Source organism: Pelobates fuscus, chromosome 11 (assembly GCF_036172605.1).
Source record: "Pelobates fuscus isolate aPelFus1 chromosome 11, aPelFus1.pri, whole genome shotgun sequence".
Lineage (NCBI taxonomy): Eukaryota > Metazoa > Chordata > Amphibia > Anura > Pelobatidae > Pelobates > Pelobates fuscus.
This window is the reverse complement of record NC_086327.1, coordinates 51,974,020-51,993,965: the sequence shown is the minus strand read 5'-3', so window position 1 is coordinate 51,993,965 and position 19,946 is coordinate 51,974,020. Positions and strand designations below refer to the sequence as shown.

Below are 19,946 nucleotides of genomic sequence, written 5' to 3'. Positions count from 1 at the left end.
GCACACTCAAACAGATGCTAAAAACCTTCACAGAGTCCCACAGGAATTGAGAAAAGTATCTTCCCCACCTTCTGTTCGCCTACCGCGAGGTGCCCCAGGCATCCACTGGGTTTTCCCCCTTCGAACTCCTTTTCGGGAGAAAAGTTCGGGGCCCACTGGATCTCGTACGGGGGCACTGGGTGGGCAAGACAGATGAGGGGGGAGTGCCTATCGTCCAGTATGTTCTGGAGTTCCAGGGCCGTTTGCGGGCTCTCACCGAATCTGTTCGGGAGATCCTGCAGGCGGCCCAGGAATGCCAGAAGAAGTGGTACGATAGGGTACTAGACCTAGGGCAGAAAGTATTGGCCCTGAGGCCTGCTAAGAAGGACAAGCTGCAAGCAGCCTGGCAGGGACCTTTCAAAGTGGTAGAGCACATCAGCGATACTACCTACATTGTGAGCAAATGTTCAGATGAAAGGCTGACAAAAGCTTTTCATGTGAACATGCTCAAACCCTATTTTGAGAGGACGGAAGATGTGGGCGCCGTGTGTGCTCCCGCCACTGAGGATAAACCCCTCCCTCATTTATTAGACACCTTCCCGTGTACTATTGACCAAGTAAGCTTGGGTCAAAACTTAAACCCCTTAGAGAAAGGTGAGGCAGCTCAACTGCTGCAGGGATACCAAGAAATGTTTTCAGCCATCCCAGGCTATACCTCCGCTGCGGTACATCGTGTAGAAACCCAGGGAGAAACGCTGTTACGGCAGCAACCATATCGTATCCCTGAGGCAGTACGTGAGAGTATGCTCACCGAGATAAGGGATATGCTAAAGCTAGGGGTTATAGAACCCTCCCAAAGTCCCCGGTAGTACTAGTACCGAAGTGCGACGGCACCACGCGCTTCTGTGTAGACTATCAGAGGCTCAATGATCCCACCATAACCGACGCATACCCCATACCCAGAATAGATGAGCTCTTAGAACGTATGGCTGGGGGGAATTACTTGACTACCCTGGACCTGTGCAAAGGGTATTGGCAGATCCCCTTGGAGCCTGCGGCCATTCCCAAGTCAGCATATGTCTCCCCATTTGGGCTATACCAATTCAAGGTTATGCCCTTTGGGATGAAGAATGCCCCGGCTACTTTTCAGAGGATGGCCGATAGGCTCCTGGAGGGGTTCCAGGACTTTGCATGTGCATATCTAGATGATATTGCCATCTATAGCCGCACATGTACCACGTGTACAGGGTACTCAAGCGAATCCACCTCGCAGGGCTCACCTTGAAACCGGACAAATGCCATGTAGGCATGGCCAAGGTACAGTATCTCGGCCACAGGGTGGGTTCCGGTAGGCAGCGTCCAGCTAAGGTAGAGGCTATAGCTAATTGGCCCCAACCCTGTACCAAAACCCAGGTACTAGCCTTTTTAGGGACGGCCGGTTATTACCGAAAATTTGTCCCAGAGTACAGTGCCCTGGCCAAACCCCTCACCGACCTTACCAAAAAGGCCCTACCAAAACAGGTCTCCTGGACCCCAGAGTGCGCGGACGCTTTACAGAAACTTAAAGCGGCATTGAGGGAGGCCCTTGTGTTGGCAGCACCCACCCACACTAAACAATTTCTTGTCCACACAGATGCCTCCATGTTTGGGTTGGGAGCCGTGTTGAGCCAAGTGGGAGACGACGGCATGGAACACCCGGTGGCATATCTCAGCCGTAAACTTTTGCCCAGAGAGGTCAGCTATGCCACCGTGGAGAAAGAGTGCTTAGCTCTTGTTTGGGCACTCAAGAAACTTCAGCCATATCTATATGGATGGGCATTTACCCTTATGACCAACCACGACCCCCTTGTGTGACTAAACCGGGTAGCTGGCGACAACCCCAGGCTATTACGGTAGAGCCTAGCCCTCCAGCCATATCACTTTACAATGCAATACCGTCCGGGCAAACAAAATGGTAATGCGGATGGTATGCCCTGACAGACCGAACTGGACTCCTAAAAATACTTTTTTCTCGTTCATCCCCAAGCAAACCCGACAGGGTCTAGGCGGGTATGCCGACCCATGGACTTATAGGGGAAATTAACCTTTTATTCGGTATTTCTTCATGTTTCCCTTCTATTTCTGCGTGTTTCCAATCGGTAGATGAAACTACCGAACAAAGACCACCCCCTGGCTCATTTAACTTCAAAACCGGCATCAATGAAACCCTCTACGCGTGCGGCCAGCGTTTGTACTACCGAACGCCACGTGGCTGAGAAAACCACGGCCATCTTTTTTCATACGAACAAAGGCAGCGGTCGTCGAGTGTCTGGAACTAAAATCAGACACTCGACTTCCCGAACACCGGTCTCAAACACACGAACGCTGGAACTATATGTACCGATTAGCTAGAAGAGCGCTATTCGGTACAGCTGTGCATACGAATGAGGGGAACAATCGCTGCTAGGAGCCAGGGGAATCCATTCGGTACTTTTGTTTGTTTTTCTCCTTTTTATACAGTGACCGGCAAAACCACCCAAACTTGTGGAACTATTTTGGGCAGCCCACCCAAACCGGTCACAAAGGACTTCCATGGTTTTTGAGAACCCCTGAACCAATCTGGGTGAAATTTGAATACGTTAGCCCCGATCTGGGTGGCCATCAGGGGATATCTGGAAAGGGGTGTTCCAGATATTGGGGAAAACAGTGATTTTTCTGCCTGGAGATAATCAAGTTATTACTTTATCAGACTTGATTATCTCCAGGGCTAGGGGAGGGAATTATATGTTTGTGCTGGGTGTGCTTTATGTTTTTACTGTACGGGATTGGTTACATGTTGTCCCTCCCTGTGGGATGTCCCTTTGCATGGGGACTTGCATAAAAGCCTGTGTGTGTTAATTAAAGCCAGTTCTTCTTGTACCCTGCTTCTTGACTTTGGCTGTTATTTGGAATTCGTATGCTTTACTAAGGGAATTATCTTGTGAAGCTATAGCTATTTCGTATGGATTTCGTCTATTGCAACTACCGAACGGAGAGCTATATACACTAGGCTCTGGCGGTTCGGGAGGAAACTACCGAAGGAGGTTTAAATACACTTGGTTTCCTTACAGAAAGGTTTTAAACTTACCTTGGACGCGGCAGACAGCTGCCCGATCTCCCTCTATTCCGCTCCCCAGCGGGTGCGACGTTCTTAGGAACGGTGTCCGCTGCGGATCAGGAATTTTATAATAAGCTTACCTTCGCCCACATTAAAGATAGCGCCAACATGCGTGCGTTGTCATGTCATAGACATGCACGCACGTTTTGGGGTCAGAGGTCAGAGACAGCCAATTACAGCCTGTAGAGGGTTATTTAAACCCAAAATAACTTTTTGCCAGTGCCCCGTTGGTTATCCGAGAGTGTGTTCCTGATCATCTTTTTTCTGGTATTTGACTTTGGTTTTGTTTTGACTTCCCTGATTTCTGGTATCCTTGACTTCTGACTTTCCTCATCATTGTGTCTCATTCTGTGTCCTTGACTTCGGCAAGTATTTTGTCTTTTCTCTGGTACGTTAAGTCCGGCCATTCTAAGGTCTGGTTAGACGTTATCCTTAGTCTTTAGGTGTGATACAATTCTGCATGCTGGATCAACTATAATCCTGACAGGGAGTTGGGGCTAAGTGTGGCCTCTTCCCGCTGCCCGGTATCGCTGCACACTTAAGGACTTTTTGCTTCCTCAACTGCTAGAAATGGACTGCAGCCTCCACTCCTCCCATTCCAGAGCATAATGGAGAAAGGTACCCGTCTGTGTGTGTGTAACTGTGTGTGTGTGTGTGTCTTTAACTGTGTGCCTGACTGTAACTGTGTGACTGTCTGCTTGTAAATGTGTATGTGACTGTATATCTGTAACTGTGTGTGTGTATCTATCTGCCAGTGACTGTGTGTGACTGTCTGCCTGTTGATGTGTGTGTAACTGTCTATCTGTAACTCTGTGTGTCTGTAAGTGTGTGTGTATCTGTCTGCTTATAACTATGTGTGGCTCTCTGCCTGTACTTGTGTGTGTGTGTCTGTAAGTGTGTGTATCTGTCTGCCTGTAACTGTGTTTGACTGTGTGCCTGTACTGTGTGTGTGTCAGGATTACAAGTTGATCCAGCATGCAGAACTGTGTCACACCTAGGACTAAGGATAAAGTATAACCGGACCTTAGAATGGCCGGACTTAACATATCCAAGAATAGTCAAAATACTTGCCAAGGTCAGGAACACAGAATCAGACGCAATGATGATGGAAAGCCAAAAGTCAAGGATACCAGAATTCACGGAAGTTAAACAAAGCCAAAATCAAATACCAGAAAATCAAGATCAGGAACGCACTATCGGATTTCGATCAGGATGAAACCACAACAGGGCAATGAGCAAAAGGAAAATTGGGTTTAAAGTCATAATAACCCAGGCTGCCTAACCTCTATGTTTGCTTCTTTCCTGGTTGTAGTGCAGGACAGAATACAAAAGACAATGTCCATCCCAAAATGTCTCAGAGATAAATGTTATATATTAAATAAAACATTGTTCAAAATACAAAAGTAACTATTTAAGTACATTTAATATATATATATATATATTCAGTAATGTTGCAAAGCACGTAACTCCCTGATGGTGTTTGGGATGGATTACCCTCTGGTAAACATGATAATAGGTGAAGGTGATGTGAGGCATTGTATGCAACAGTCTAAATAAAAGGTCTGCATTACATGTGATCTTGACACAGACAGTGCAAAAGTGGTCCCAAAATTGGTTACATATTCTGGATCAGCATAATCAGTATACATACATATCCAAAAATCATACACTTTGGTCCAGTGGTTCAAAAGTTATATGGAAGTCCTATTTGACTGACCGCAAGCATGGCTTTCCTGGGCGCCGTTTGTGCAAATAGCCCAGTTTAACATGGCATTCGAATAGTCGAACGCACTTCGAATTCCAGCACAGTGTCGAAGTGAAGGAGAAGGTAAGGTTCAGCGGTGTTCATGCCGTCGCATAGCCGATTTCAGTTCCATGAGTTTGACGGCAAAACACGACTAACAAAGATGGCCGCCGCCACGTGTTCGACTGTACGAACGGCAGCCACCCAGCAGTCAGCAATTAACCTGCAGTTAACCACCAGCCTGGGAGGTAAATTGGTGGCACACTCCACTTGTGTGTGGTCCGCCTGTTTGGTAGTTGGTTCGGTAAGCCCCATTTACCAAACCATAAGGGAAAAAGACACGAAAAGAGTATTTTCACAGTCTGGGGACACAGTTTTTAAGGGGCATTGTTCCCAAAAGTCTCCATATGCCCATATAATATTTTTAAAGGGCCATACACCCCAGGGCACATAAGGCAGGAGGCTGGCAATCAGGCTCCTCCAAAAGCCAGGGACAAAGGGCAGTTTGTCACATTGTGATTTGTGGTTGAACCAAGCTAGTAGGGTCACCTGTAAGAGGTAAATAAATGTTTGTGTCAGATAGCTGACGTAGGAGCTCCGTCCTGTAATCAGAATAGTTTTTCAGGACTATGCCACCCTGGTCTTATAATGATATTGATGTCTGTGGATAAAGATTTGATAATCTCTCACTCTCACCATGGAGAAGACCTCTGATGACGTCAAGACCCCGGTTGCAGGCGGAATCCCCTTACTAATTGGGTAACTGAATATGTTGGTGGTGGGTATATAATGATTATCTTTTACTGTATTAGCTCATCCTAATGGAAGTTTGGTTTACAAACTGAAACGTTGATCTTTTTAATTTGAGCAATAAACGCTAAGGTTTTTTTTATCCTCTTAAAGTCCTTGGAGTGCTATCTGAATAATTTGGATATATATATATATATATATATATATATATATATATATATATATATATATATATATATACATATATACATACATACATTTCTCTTAAAAACCCTGAATTTCACTGTCTATATCAGGAGTCAGCAACCTATGGCACGTGCACGGCACTCAAGGCTGCCAGAGTCAAACATGCTCTGATCTATCAGGAGTCCCAGTGGGACTTCACATAGCTGCAGAAGAAACCTCCCCTTATACAAATAATACAAACAACCCACACACAAACACACACAAAGTCCCAACAAATACCACTGACAATCCACATACACTCACAAAAACATAAAGGTAGCCACTCACATGCCATACCACAAGCAGCCCTACACATATACACATACACAAAATATGACATATCAACCAGACACTCTCTCTTCCAGAGTACAGCAAATAACATATGCTGTTCATTATCCTGTACCATCCTTTGTAGTTTAATTATACAGTGAGGGGAAAAAAGTATTTGATCCCCTGCTGATTTTGACTGTTTGCCCACTGACAAAGAAATTATCAGTCTATAATTTTAATGGTAGGTGTATTTTAACAGTGACAGACAGAATAACAGAAAAAAAATCCAGAAAAACATGTCAAAAAAGTTATAAATTGATTTGCATATCAATGAGTGAAATAAGTATTTGATCACCTATCAATCAGCAAGATTTCTGGCTCCCAGGTGTCTTTTATACAGGTAACGAGCTGAGATTAGGAGCACTCTCTTAAAGGGAGTGCTCCTGATCTCAGCTTGTTACCTGTAAAAAGACAACTGTCCACAGAAGCAATCACTCAGATTCAAAACTCTCCACCATGTCCAAGACCAAAGAGCTGTCTAAGGATGTCAGGCATGAGATTGTAGACCTACACAAGGCTGGAATGGGCTACAAGACCATCGCCAAGCAGCTTGGTGAGAAAGTGACAACAGTTGGTGCGATTATTCGCAAATGGAAGAAACACAAAATAACTGTCAGTCTCCCTCGGTCTGGTGCTCCATGCAAGATCTCACCTCGTGGAGTTTCAATAATCACGAGAATGGTGAGGAATCAGCCCAAAACTACACAGGAGGATCTTGGTAATGATTTCAAGGCAGCTGGGACCATAGTCACCAAGAAAACAAGTGGTAACACACTACGCCGTGAAGGACTGAAATCCTGCAGCGCCCGGAAGGTCCCTCTGCTCAAGAAAGCACATGTAAAGGCCTGTCTGAAGTTTGCCAATGAACATCTGAGCATCCCAACAAGAACAAGAAAGAAGAGAAATATATATTATAAGAAGTGCTCTTTCTACAGTATTATTGCAATAAATCCCCAATATTTTTATTTAGCAATATCTCAGAAATGTAACATTGTCCCCTTTTACTGATTTTCCACGGTTTACAGGACCACATACACTGCCACAACATTAAAACCAACTGCTTAATATCATGTAGGTCCCCTTCATGCTGCTAAAACAGCTCTGATGTATCAATGGACAACAAACTTGCCCTGTGGTATGTGGCACCAATACATTAGCAACAGATCTTTTCATTCCTGCAGGGTTGCAAAGTGAGGCCTCCATGGATTGGGTTTGTTGCTCTAGCACATCCCACAGATGCTCAGACTGAGATCTTGGGAATTTGGAGGCCAAGGCTTTGTCAAGTTCCTCGAACAATTCCTTAACAATTTTTGCAGTTTGGTAGGGTGCATTATCCTGCTGAAAGAGGTTACTGCCATCAGGGAACACCATTGCCATGGAGTGGTGTATGTGGTCTGCAGCAATCTCTAGGTAGGTGGTACATGTTAAAGTAACATCCATGTGAATATCAGGACCCAAGGTTTCCCAGCAGAACATTGCAGAGAATCTAACAGTGCCTCCACTCCCTGTCTTCTTCCAGTAGTACATCCTGCTGCCATCTCTTTCCAAAGTAAATGATGCACATGCACCCAGTTATCTACCTGATCTAAAAGAATGTGATTCATAAGACAAAGCAACCTTCTTCCATTGCTCCATGGTCCAGTTCTGATGCTTATGTCCCCCTTGAAAGTGTGTCTGGCAATTGACAGGTGTCATCATGAGCAAACTGCAATGCACTGTGTGTTCCAACAGCTTTTTTTTCATTTTTTAGCAATTTGAACTACAGTAGCTCTTCTGTGTGATCAGACCAGATAGACTAGCCTTCGCTCCCCACGTGTCGTTCCTTGCACTACTCTTGGTAGATACTAACCCCTGCATACTGGGAATTGGACAAGGCTTGCCGTTTTGGAGATGCTGTGACCCAGTGCTTGTCAAAGTCACTCAGATCTATTCAGTAGCCCATTTTTCCTGATAATAACACATGAAAGTCAAGAACTAACTGTTCACTTGACATTAATGTTATAGCTAATCAGTGTATATTACATGCCTCTTTCAAACTTGGAAATGTAGAAATGTATTTTTTTGGGCTATGTTGCCTATGAGACAGTATGGCACCTTATGAAATAAAATTACCCCCATGATGGCATACCATTTATTTACCATTTTCAGAACTAGGCAACTCAGCATATTTCAAAAGGTGTATTTTGAGTTATTTGATGTAGCCACTTTATGACTGTAGTGTGCCTGGGCTTAATGTAAACAGGGATAGGCCAAGGTCAGAGGACACAGAAATTAGAGTATAACAAGCCACTAAGTCTGTACAAGCAGCTGCCAAAGAGTAATCAGGACAAGTGGAGGTCAGGAATCCAGAATAACCATTAACCAGACATTGGCAGGCAGAGAAGTAGTATATAGATTACATCCTAACTGTAACTGTAACTGTTCAGCAAGAGTAGGAGGATATCCAACACCATTTTATCATTTGTGCCCAAAGAATCAGGGCAGTCTGGTGGATCAAAATGACAATCTCTAGCTGGCCAGGAATAACATGTACTGCATTTACACAATTAATAATATTTAGTTCCCTAGAAAGTGTCAGGACCCCGCGGGCGGCTGCGAGGGGAGGCTGCACTCCGCTCACGGCACTCACCCTCCGGCCTACTGCGGTCCCCTCCTCCTCGTGCGCTCGGCGAGCGGTATCCTCCCAGCCTCGGATGCTGCCCGTGTCTTCCTCTACGTCCCCCAGCAGCAGCATGCATGATGCTGCACGCTGGGAGACCGCCCACTTTATTACACGCCGGGGTCAGCCACCTGACCCAGCGTTAAAGGCACAGTGCCTCAATCACAGTGGGAGGTATAGATAATTGATTGTGATTGTGATTGTGATTGTTAATTCTGATTGGAAATTATCCAATCAGAGTTAACCTTATGGTTTAAATACTTACCTTTCCTGTTCCTCCCTGCCCTGTTGTGGTCTTTGCTTGCTAGCATTGCTACTGAATTTGTGTTTCTGGTTACGTACTCACTGGCTTGTTTATCTGACTTTGTGACTTTCTCCTACCCTTTGACCTCAGCTTGTTTCTCGTTATTCTGTCTTCTGGTTCCCCTTACTCGGCTTGTTTCCTGACTATTCTTTGTGTGCTTAGCCCGGCCACTCTAAGGTCCGGTACAGCACCTTTTCTGTGTGTGTGTTAGCGTGTCTGGTTCCCGGAATCGTGACAGAAAGCCCACTTAGATGGAATATACTGCTTGAAAAGCAATCTTCCCATGAATTTCATGAGGAATTTATCTATACAGATCAAATTTTTTGATGCACACCCTTTCAGTATGGGCTGGAGACATAGGAAAAATGCTACACCCCAGCCTGTTAAATATGCAAATATGGAGTCTCCCAACAACCTAGAGGGGTTTATCTTCCATTTGGGCTTACCACTTAATAACCTGGCCAGGGATGGTGGCAACAGCCCCGCTAGAGTGCACAAAAATATTCAAGCTCTCATTGAACCACCAAATCTGATCTTAAAGCGACGGTATGCAGAGACTCTGTCAGCTTCTGCACTGGAATGAGTACTGGCTCCTGCTCCTAGGGATTCTTTGCTCCTTTTTCTACCATAATTGAAGATTATGCTAGCTTTAGTGTACTAATAATCTTAATTTTAGTAATGACAGGAGGCGAGTATTTTGCATACTCGATAATACCTCGCCTTCCCCACACGTAATTAATCACTGGTTTTGGTAGTTTAACGAAGCCCCCAAGGATCCGAGCTGAGGGATCAGGTGAAGAGCCAATGTTTTTTTACAGGAAACCTAGATAACGTCAGTTTCGCAATCCAGTCATCTACGCAAAATGGCTCCTGAAAGGACCACTATAGTGCCAGGAAAACAAACTCGTTTTCCTGGCACTATAGTGCCCTGAGGGTACCCCCACCCTCATGGCCCCCCTCCCGCCGGGCTGAAGTTGGAGGAAGGGGTTAAACACTTACCTTTCTCCAGCGCTGGGCTCCCTCGACGCTGGGGGCTCTCCTCCTCCTTCGGTCGTCATCGGCTGAATGCGCATGCGCGGCAAGAGCCGCACGCGCATTCAGCCAGTCCATAGAAAGCATTCTCAATGCTTTCCTATGGATGCTGGGGTCTTCTCACTGTGAAAATCACAGTGAGAAGTTCGGAAGCGCCTCTAGCGGCTGTCAATGAGACAGCCACTAGAAGCTGGATTTACCCATTTGTAAACATAGCAGTTTCTCTGAAACTGCTATGTTTACAGCAGGCAGGGTTAAACCTAGATGGACCTGGCACCCAGACCACTTCATTAAGCTGAAGTGGTGTGGGTGCCTATAGTGGTCCTTTAATTAGGTTTGAAAGCCTTCCACCTAGATGCAATGGAATCTCCTGTGGGTGTAGTAGAAAGTAAATCGATGGTACACTAGGGGCACTCCCCTGAGGAAAACGGTACCTAGCGCATATGTGCGTTCTGTGTTCTCTGCCCGATTATCTGGAGCACCAGAGGTTGACTCTCGCTCCATATGGGTAATAGAGATAGCGATAGCAGAGCACCAGGTCAGATGTCCTGAAGTGGTTGGCGACAAACCCCTTATGAAGGTAACCATGTAACACCTTCCTCCTGCAGGTTTGGGTCTTGATGAGGGCAGCGGGACCATAAACATGTGTAATAAGTTCCCTCAGGAATTTGTGTGCCTTTTGCCTGGGGTCCCAATGATTTGGCGCCCAGATCCGCCAACCATCCATCAATACGGAGGAGTGCTGCTATGCACATAGCATAGGAGAGGCGAACACAGGGGTTTTCTGATGAAAACAGAAACATCTCTGAGCCCATTCATGATTATCGTGAGCAAATACCTGGACGGTGTTGGCGTCGTCCGGTATCATACCCATGATTGAGTCCAGCAGGTAGTCTTGGGTGTCTCTGAGACTTTTCCTGACTCCCCTGCAGAGTCGCGGTCACCAAGAACCATGAAGGACATCATCCACTGGTCAAACGTGGTCGTCTGTGCCACTCTATCAGGGAGGGAAGGGTATGGGTTGTCCGACTGCAAGCGGTTATAGACATCTTTATATAGAGGCTACAAAGCCACGGGCGCATAAGGTAGCCAGGTGATCGAGAGGGGCCAGTCTCTCGAATGTGGGTGACGGACATGTAGGTTACACAGTCAGTAACCAGTAGGGTCCAGGGTCGTTTCCGTGTCTTCTCGGTCAGTAGCGTGTGAGACTCCATCACCTTCAGTTACCTGAGGATCCCCAGAAAGAAATAGGCAGGTAGGTTTATTGTAGTATGGGAAACCCCTGTAGAAGGCACAAACCAGTAGGCAGACACAGGATCAGCCTATCATAGTAGTAGTCAGTGTTCACAGAAACCCCTCCATGTTGCACTCTGAATCGTGGCCAAATAAAATAGACTGGGACTCACCCAGTAAATAGAGGTTGCAACAGCATGCCTCCGCTTAACAGCACAGTGCAGTTTTTGATTACTTCACACAGCTATCTGCACAACTCTCTGGGCTTCCAATTATGGTGTGGCTAAATGCTATGGAATACTTTATATGTGGAATTGCAGGAATGGAATTAAAGTTTCACACATCTGTGTTATAGGTTTTAAGTAGTTTTTGTCTTCCCAGATTTAGGCAATTTTCATTTCTGCATGTGAACAACTGGGTTGAACCTGATTTCATGAACAATTAAGATGTGAATAATAATTAAAAAAAAAAAGTACACAGGTACTTTTGAGGCAAGTACCTGCGTGCTGTCCTTTTCCATTTGGATACAATTTTCGGTTAGACTGAATTTAAATTGAAGGTTAGTTTTTTGGGAGGTTTTCAGCTGCATAATACTGCATTTACTGAAACCTATTTGACATGTATGGTTCCTCATTCATCAGGGAAGGTGTTTTAGGTTTAAACCTAATGACCTATATATAACTTGAAATACAAGCTTTATAGTACCATTTTAAATTATGGTATGACTTAGCAAATTTAGATTAAATCCTACAGTTTATAAATTGGAATGCACATTTTGTATACAGATTCTAAATGTATACGATTATAATACTGTCTTGCATATTTGTTTCACTAGTTTTTGTCTGCGGTATATTTTTATTATTGTTATTATTTATTTATAAAGCACCAACAAATTCCGCAGCGCTGTACAATGGGTGGGCTAACAGACACATATTTGAATTTTACAAGAGCCAAATAGTAATGACTAATTGAGTGGGTCTCGTGGGGTGTTCCCAGTGCAGTGGTTGGTATCTATCAAAAGTGGTGCAAAGAGGAGAACCAGTCAACTAGTGTTAGGGTCAAGGGTGCCTTGGGTCCTGGCATTCATGTGTACCCACCTACCTAGAGATTGCTGCAGACCGCATACAACCCTTCATGGCAATGGTGTTCCCTGATTGCAGTGACCTCTTTCAACAGGATAATACACACTGCAACACTTAAAACATTGTTCAGGGATGGTTCGAGGAACATGACAAAGAGTTTAGAGGACACAAGAGGACACAAGACCACTTAGGGATGGGGGGAGTGAAAGATCATTAAGGGTCTCACACACAGGGGGGTGGGATCGGGGGTGTTTTGGAATCTAAATTCCACAGATCTCAATCCAATTGAGCATCTGTGGGATGTGCTGACCCAACAAATTTGCTCCATGGAGACCCCACTTCACAACTTGCAGAATGTAAAGGATCTACTGCTAATGTCTTGGTGCCAGATACCATAAGACCTGTTAAGAAGTCTTGTGGAGTCCATGCCTTGATGCATCAGAGCTGTTTTGGCAGCACAAGTGGAACCTACCTAATATTAGGCAGGTGTGTGTGTGTGATTGTGTGTGTGTGTGAAATCATACTTTTGTGAGACTAAACTAAACCATTTCAGTTCGAATTTAGATTTGCTGTTCTTTTCGGGTGATTTAATTACCAGTAGGTAACCAACTATCTGGGCTTCCAGCCATAGTGTGGCTGAATTATGGGCAATTTTCATTTCTGCATGTGAACAACTGGGTTGAACCTGATTTCATGAGCAATTAAGAAGGGTCAGGGGAAAGCATTAAGAGATAGGGGGCAGGGGAGAGCAATAGGGGGAGGAAGAGCACTAAGGGACTGGGGGGAAAAAAGAGGACTATGGGATGGGGGGCATTAAGAAGGGTCAGGGAACAGCACTAAAGGACGTGGGGATGTGGGGCAGGGGAGAGCACTAAGGGACAGGGGGCAGGGGAGAGCACTAAGGGATGGTAGAGCTTTAAGAGATAGGAATGCACTTAGGGACAGGAGGGAAGGGGAGTACACGAAGATACAGGAGGGGAGACCACTAAGGGATAGGGGGAGTGAAAGATCATTAAGGGTCTCACACACAGACGCACTGAAACATAGAAGGCATCCTACACAGAAACATACCATGCTTCTCTTACACACACACACAGAAACACACAATGCATCCATTACACCCATACACAATGCATCCATTACACCCATACACAATGCATACCTCACACACACACACACACACACACACACACACACACACACACACACACACACACACACAATGCAGCCCTTGCACACATACACAGAAGCACACAATGCATCTCTTACATACAAAAACACACAATGCATCCCGTATGCATGCAAACACACACACACACACACACACACTGTAGCGGGACCTGGGGAACCTGGCCGGTTATCCCCTTTTGTTAGGATAGGTCAGACCCATTTCCCCAGTAACTGGATGGGACACAGTTCCAGGATACAATCTTTGACAATGTTTATTTGGGCACACAGCTTTTTATGCACAGACCCCCACAGGGGGTCTCCATCCAACCCAACACAATCTCATGCAGGAGGGGGTTGGGGGAAAGATAACTATCTCCCTCTCTGGGAGATACTAACAGGACACAGGGACACACATGAGTACACATTACAGACAGGGGGGTTAACTTTGGGGCTCGGCGCCCCGGGACGGGAAGGGGGTACAGGGTTACATTTTATATGGATGAATAGCCCCGGGTCCCCCCTAGATCCCCTGCAAAAAGCGGGGAGTTCGTATGTACAGAGATATCAGCATCGAAAGTCTGGGGCTCGAGGCTCTGTACATCCCCAAAATTAGTTCCATGGTGATGCTTGGTTTAGTTAATTCAAACTTCGCGCCTAAACCAAGCAACAACCAATCAGCCAAAATGGCGTGAACCAAATCGCGCCAATCAGCGTTAGGGGGAGGAAGGAGTTTCGTTACCCAATCCGAAGGAAGGGTGCAAAACTCGGTTGCACCAATCGATGCTCAGGGAGGAGAGTGGTTTATCGGCCAAATCAGAAGATAGGGTGCAAAACCTAGTTTGAACAAGCGCTCATTCTAGGATTGGTCGCTAGCTCCCTGCAGGGACCAATCAGCACTTTACTCGTGCCAACCAACCAGGAGAATGGCGCAAACCAAGTTTGAATAGGCACTCCTTCTCCCATTGGTCAGCACGGACTTCCATGCGGCCAGCGGGAACCCTGCGGCTGTGAGACTGACTCACAACCCCAGGGACTCCCTGCTGGCACGCGTCCCTCTCTCTCCTCAAGCAGGTATCCACCGGAGAGAGCACTCTCCTGGGCAGCCACAAGCGTAGCCTCGTAGCTCCCAGGTAAGGGAAAGGGATGAGTGATTATATATTATCCGTTGGGGAGCAGGAAGGGTGATCCCTGACACCAAGATCGAAGACAGTGTACGCAGCACGGTTCGTAAGTCGAATGCTCCCCCTGGTGGGCGTTCGGCGATACGAACCGGCATCCACCCAGGGGAAACATGCGTCGCTCGTTCCCTTGCGGTCTGCGGTTTTCACACCTCGTTAGCGAGGTGTGAACATTCTGAGTAAATGTTCTAAATGAAGTGCCGGGTTGGTCAAAAGGTATATTGCAGGATTTTATGGTCAAAATTACAGAAAGAGGAAAACGAAAGAGAGGAAACACACATTCTAGGAGGTCACATACACACATATAAACAAAAATTCACAGTTTAGGCAGTGGTCCTGCCACACACACATTGCTTCTCTTACACACACTCAATGCACCCCTTACAGACACACACACTGCATTACATTACATACATACATACACAGAAACACACACCCTGCAACGCTTACACATACAAACACAGATTCACACAATGCATCCCTTACACACACACACACCTAGAAGCAAACAATGCATTCCTTACACACAAACACACACCGCATCCCCTACACACACACACACACACTACATTCCTTTCACAAACTGGTATCCCTATACACTACATTCCATATGAACACACACATTATATTCTCTACAATTACACATAACACATCCCATACACAGATAAACACTCCACTCCATGTGTGCGAACTTATGGGCAGGCCTTGTTTTAACACCAGACCATTTGAGCCAAACTGCAACCTGAGCTGCAACCTGAACCCATCATCATCCTCTTGTCCTCATCTGGTGGTAAGTAGGCAATCTAATATATTATTAGGGGCACTAATTTCTAATTTACCCCACATTAAAGGGACACTATAGACACTAGAACCACTACAGCTTTTTAATGTAAACACACTGCCTGTAAAAAAACACTGTGCAGCACTGATGTTGGCTCATATGGCAGATCATATGGGTGGGGCATTGTGATGTCACATGGTGGGCAGAGCATATGGGGGGCAGCAAATTTTTGTTTGCCTAGGGTGGCAACAATTCTTGCACCAGCCCTGGCTATGGCAACATTAAAGGGACACTCCAGGCACCCAGACCACTTCTGCCCATTGGAGTGGTCTGGGTGCCAACTCCCACTACCCTTAACCCCGCAACTGTAAATATTGCAGTTTTCATAGACTGCAATAATTACATTGCAGGGTTAACTCCTCCTCTAGTGGCTGTCTATTATACAGTCACTATAGGGCACTTCCTGGTCTATAGCACAGGTTTTCTGTGCTATAGCGTTGCTGGATGTCCTAATATCCCCATAGGAAAGCATTGAAAGCATTTTGCATGCACATTAGGTCTCATCCCGCTGCGCATGTCTAATGGGACATCGGCGGTGGTCTCAGGTAAGTAACTGAAGGGGTTTTCACCCCTTCAGCAATATGGGATGGGGGTGGGAGGGAGAGGGGACCTGCAGTGCCAGGAAAACAATTTGTTTTCCTGGCACTGGAGTGTACCTTTAAGTTCTCACCCTACTTGCCTGGAGCTATTAAACAGACTGTCAGAACAGAAGTGGTAAGCCGCGCCCAAACAGTGCAAGTAATAATTAAAATATATGCATACAGATAATCCTATAGTTAGGAATGTATGAAACCTTCAATAAAAAAAAGTACAGAACAATAATAGTGCAATATGTCAGACGAAATAAGAGTTCATAAAAACTTATAAAAGACTCACTCACACTTTGCAGAGCTACTCAGAGCTCTGCTGTATAGTGCCTAGACGGTACAATCCCCGTCTCAGGATATCAAATTATGGTGTGGTACGGTGTCCAATCCTCCACAGTAATATATGTAAAAAATAGAAATAGAATCCAATAGTATAGTATATCTATTAAACAATTAGTAAATAAAGGAAAAGTACACCTGAATCATGACCCTGATACACCTGAATCCTGATCTATATCCTCTGGTGGGGATTATACCACCATATGCTGTACATACTAGAGCAAGATATTTGCTCTGAAATTCGTAAGTAGGATACTTTTCCTTTATTTACTAATTGTTTAATAGATATACTATACTATTGGATTCTATTTCTATTTTTTACATATATTACTGTGGAGGATTGGACACCGTACCACACCATCATTTGATATCCTGAGACGGGGATTGTACCGTCTAGGCGCTATACGGCAGAGCTCTGAGTAGCTCTGCAAAGTGTGAGTGAGTCTTTTATAATTTTTTATAAACTCTTATTTCGTCTGACATATTGCACTATTATTGTTCTGTACTTTTTTTTTATTGAAGATTTCATACATTCCTAACTATAGGATTATCTGTATGTATATATTTTAATTATTACTTGCACTGTTTGGGCGCGGCTTACCACTTCTGTTCTGTTTGTTTTACTATTGTGAGCAGGTATTGGGAATTCCTGCTCGGTTCACTGCTGCCCACCTTTAGTTTATTTAGTGAGCGCCTAATTTCTTTTTTTGTATTAAACCGATTGTGTGACAGGGAGTGGGGGGTACTATTTATACTAATTCAGCTCAATTAAGTGGTCTGGGTGCCAGGTCCCTCTAGTTTTAACCCTGCAGCTGAGAAACTGCTATGATTATACTGAGGGATAATCCAGCCTCTAGTGGCTGTCTCACTGACAGCCACTAGAGGCCGCTTTCGCGATTCTCACAGTGAAAATCACAGTGGAAGACACTGGACGTCCATAGGAAAGCATTGAGTAATGCTTTCCTATGAGCGGTTTGAATGCGAGCGCGGCTCTTTTGCGCAGACTTTGGCAGGAGGAGGAGAGTTCCCCAGTGCTGAAGAAAGGTAAGTACTGAAGGGTTTTAACCCCTTCAGCCCAGCGGGGGGGGGGAGGGGGGGGGGGCATGAGGGTGGGGGGGGACCTAATGACCCTATAGTGCCAGGAAAATGAGTTTGTTTTCCTGGCACTATAGTTGCCCTTTAAGCATGGCAGCCTGAATATTGTAATTTTGGTCCATCACCCAATCTGCACAAATTCGGCCAAATTGCAGTTCAGCGCTAAAGGAAAAATACACAAACTATGATAGAACAGACATACTTTTATATTTGCTCTCAATAAAGGGAATAGTACAACATAGAAACTAGAGATGCATGTTCAATCATGAGCCTGTAACAAGCCAATTGACTAACAGGCCTAACATTAATGCAATTAAAGCAAGATACATTTTTATTTAGGCACAAAAAAGCAACTCACCTTTGTGTGTGATGCGTTGAAATATGTGTGCATTTTCACCTGTAGTGAAGAACTTGAAATATGAACAATTTGATTCTAGAAAAGAATTTGGAAAGATAAAAATATGAGAAACTAAGGTAACAGACATGGTATAAGATCAAAAGTTACATTGCAAGATTTATGTTTACATTGTGCCATATGCCAATGAAATTGTGAAATAAGAATTTTTTGCAAACAAAAGAAAAACACAATTGAAAACCATATTTTAAAAATGCTAAACAATAGACTGTAGAGTTTCTAAACCCATTATTCACAAAATCAAAATGCCACTAACCTCCAAAAACCTTCAATTTTTAACTTAACATGCTATGGTAAAAAAAATGTGATATTAAAGGAACACTATAGTACCAGGAAAACATAGTTGTTTTCCTGGCACTAGAGCTCCATATAGTTATAGGGTTAAAAACACCTTCTGTCACTTACCTGAGTCCAACCCGCTTGTCCCTTAGGGGATACCTAATGCGGATGTGAGGCAATGGTCGCGCTCGCATTAGAACAGCCCCATAGGAAAGCATTATACAATGCTTTGCTTTGGGTTTTTGGGTGACGCTGGATGTCCTTATGCATAGTGTGAGGATGTCCAGCATCAGTTAGGTGACCAAAAGTCGCCTAATGACCTAGAAGTCCGTCTAGTGGCTGTCTGGTAAGACAGTCACTAAAGGTGGAGTTAACCCATAAAGGTAAATATTGCAGTTAATTAAAAACTGCAACAATTACCTTTCCATGGCTAAGGGACCTGGGAATATGCACCCAGACCACTTCAATGAGAAGTGGTCTGGGTGCCTATAGTGTCCCTTTAACAATAATCATTTACATTATATATTTACTATATGAGGGTTATTTTGTTTTGAATTATGATGTTTGTACTCGCTGTGCCTGTCGCTGTAGATAGAATCTGCTGGCATTTTTGGGAATGCACATAAGGTATTTGTGATTTTTATTTCAGTTTTCCACACACAAATTACTACAAAAAAGTATAATAAATAATTCCACTGCTGTAAATCTATTTCTGTGCCAGGTGAACAGCAAGAGAGAGTTTTTTTCCTAAATTATTTTATGTAAATTTGTTTTTAAAGGTACACTTTGGATTCTGGAGCACAGAATTTGGTGTTAAACTGTTTGTAAATGCTTTAACCCCTAAAAGTAAGGAAGGTTTGGGGACCGGGTGATGCTGTTGGTGCCAGTAGTGTTCCGTAAAATAATTCAATAGATTAGATAAGAGGTTTTACTAACCTAGAATCCATACTCTCCGCCCTTTTCTTGTATGGGGCCTCCTTGGAAACTTGAGATGGGTGCAAAAGGTATAATATCTATGACATGCAAATTGTGATTTTGCTTAATGATAGCCACCTTAATCCCCTCGGCCTTTATTTGATATTATTTTGTTTTTGGCCTGTTTTCAAATAGAATATCAAGGACAGTCTAGAGGGGTGTCGGACCAGCTTTACTAGGAGATATTCAAGTTGTTGACACACAACAGGCAGTTGTCAAACACAGCTGTAGGAAACTTAACCAGAGAGGAGATAGCTACAGTCTGTAATTCAGTACTGGAGATACCCTGGACTTTAACTGCACACTGTTTTGAAATATGTGGACTCAGCAGACACAAACTTACGCTTACAGCGAATATTAAAATATCAAGAGTGCCAAGCTGAAAGAAAGTATCACCAGGCAAGGGTGCAAGAGCATCTTATAAAACTGGCCCAGTTGGGGAGATCAACTACATCTGCCCGTATTGATTGGAGTGACTGCTCTGCAATGAGACCAGGTGCAGGCAATTTCCCAAAGCTAGATGAGGATGGGGATTTGCATGTGCTCCTGTGCATCTTTGAAAAGAATTGCAGCCAGGACCAGAGGTACTGCAT

At 44.6% G+C, this 19,946-nt stretch overlaps 1 protein-coding gene across 1 annotated transcript in view; it reads right to left on the bottom strand.

Annotated features, from left to right (window-relative positions):
* The window catches only part of CACNG6 (calcium voltage-gated channel auxiliary subunit gamma 6), a 164,365-nt gene that overhangs the window by 9,590 nt on the left and 134,829 nt on the right, over positions 1-19,946 (bottom strand). Inside the window, exon 2 of the mRNA XM_063435874.1 lies at positions 18,043-18,117. Within this exon, the coding sequence (XP_063291944.1) occupies positions 18,043-18,117 (75 nt within the window). The remainder of the gene's footprint in view (positions 1-18,042; positions 18,118-19,946) is intronic.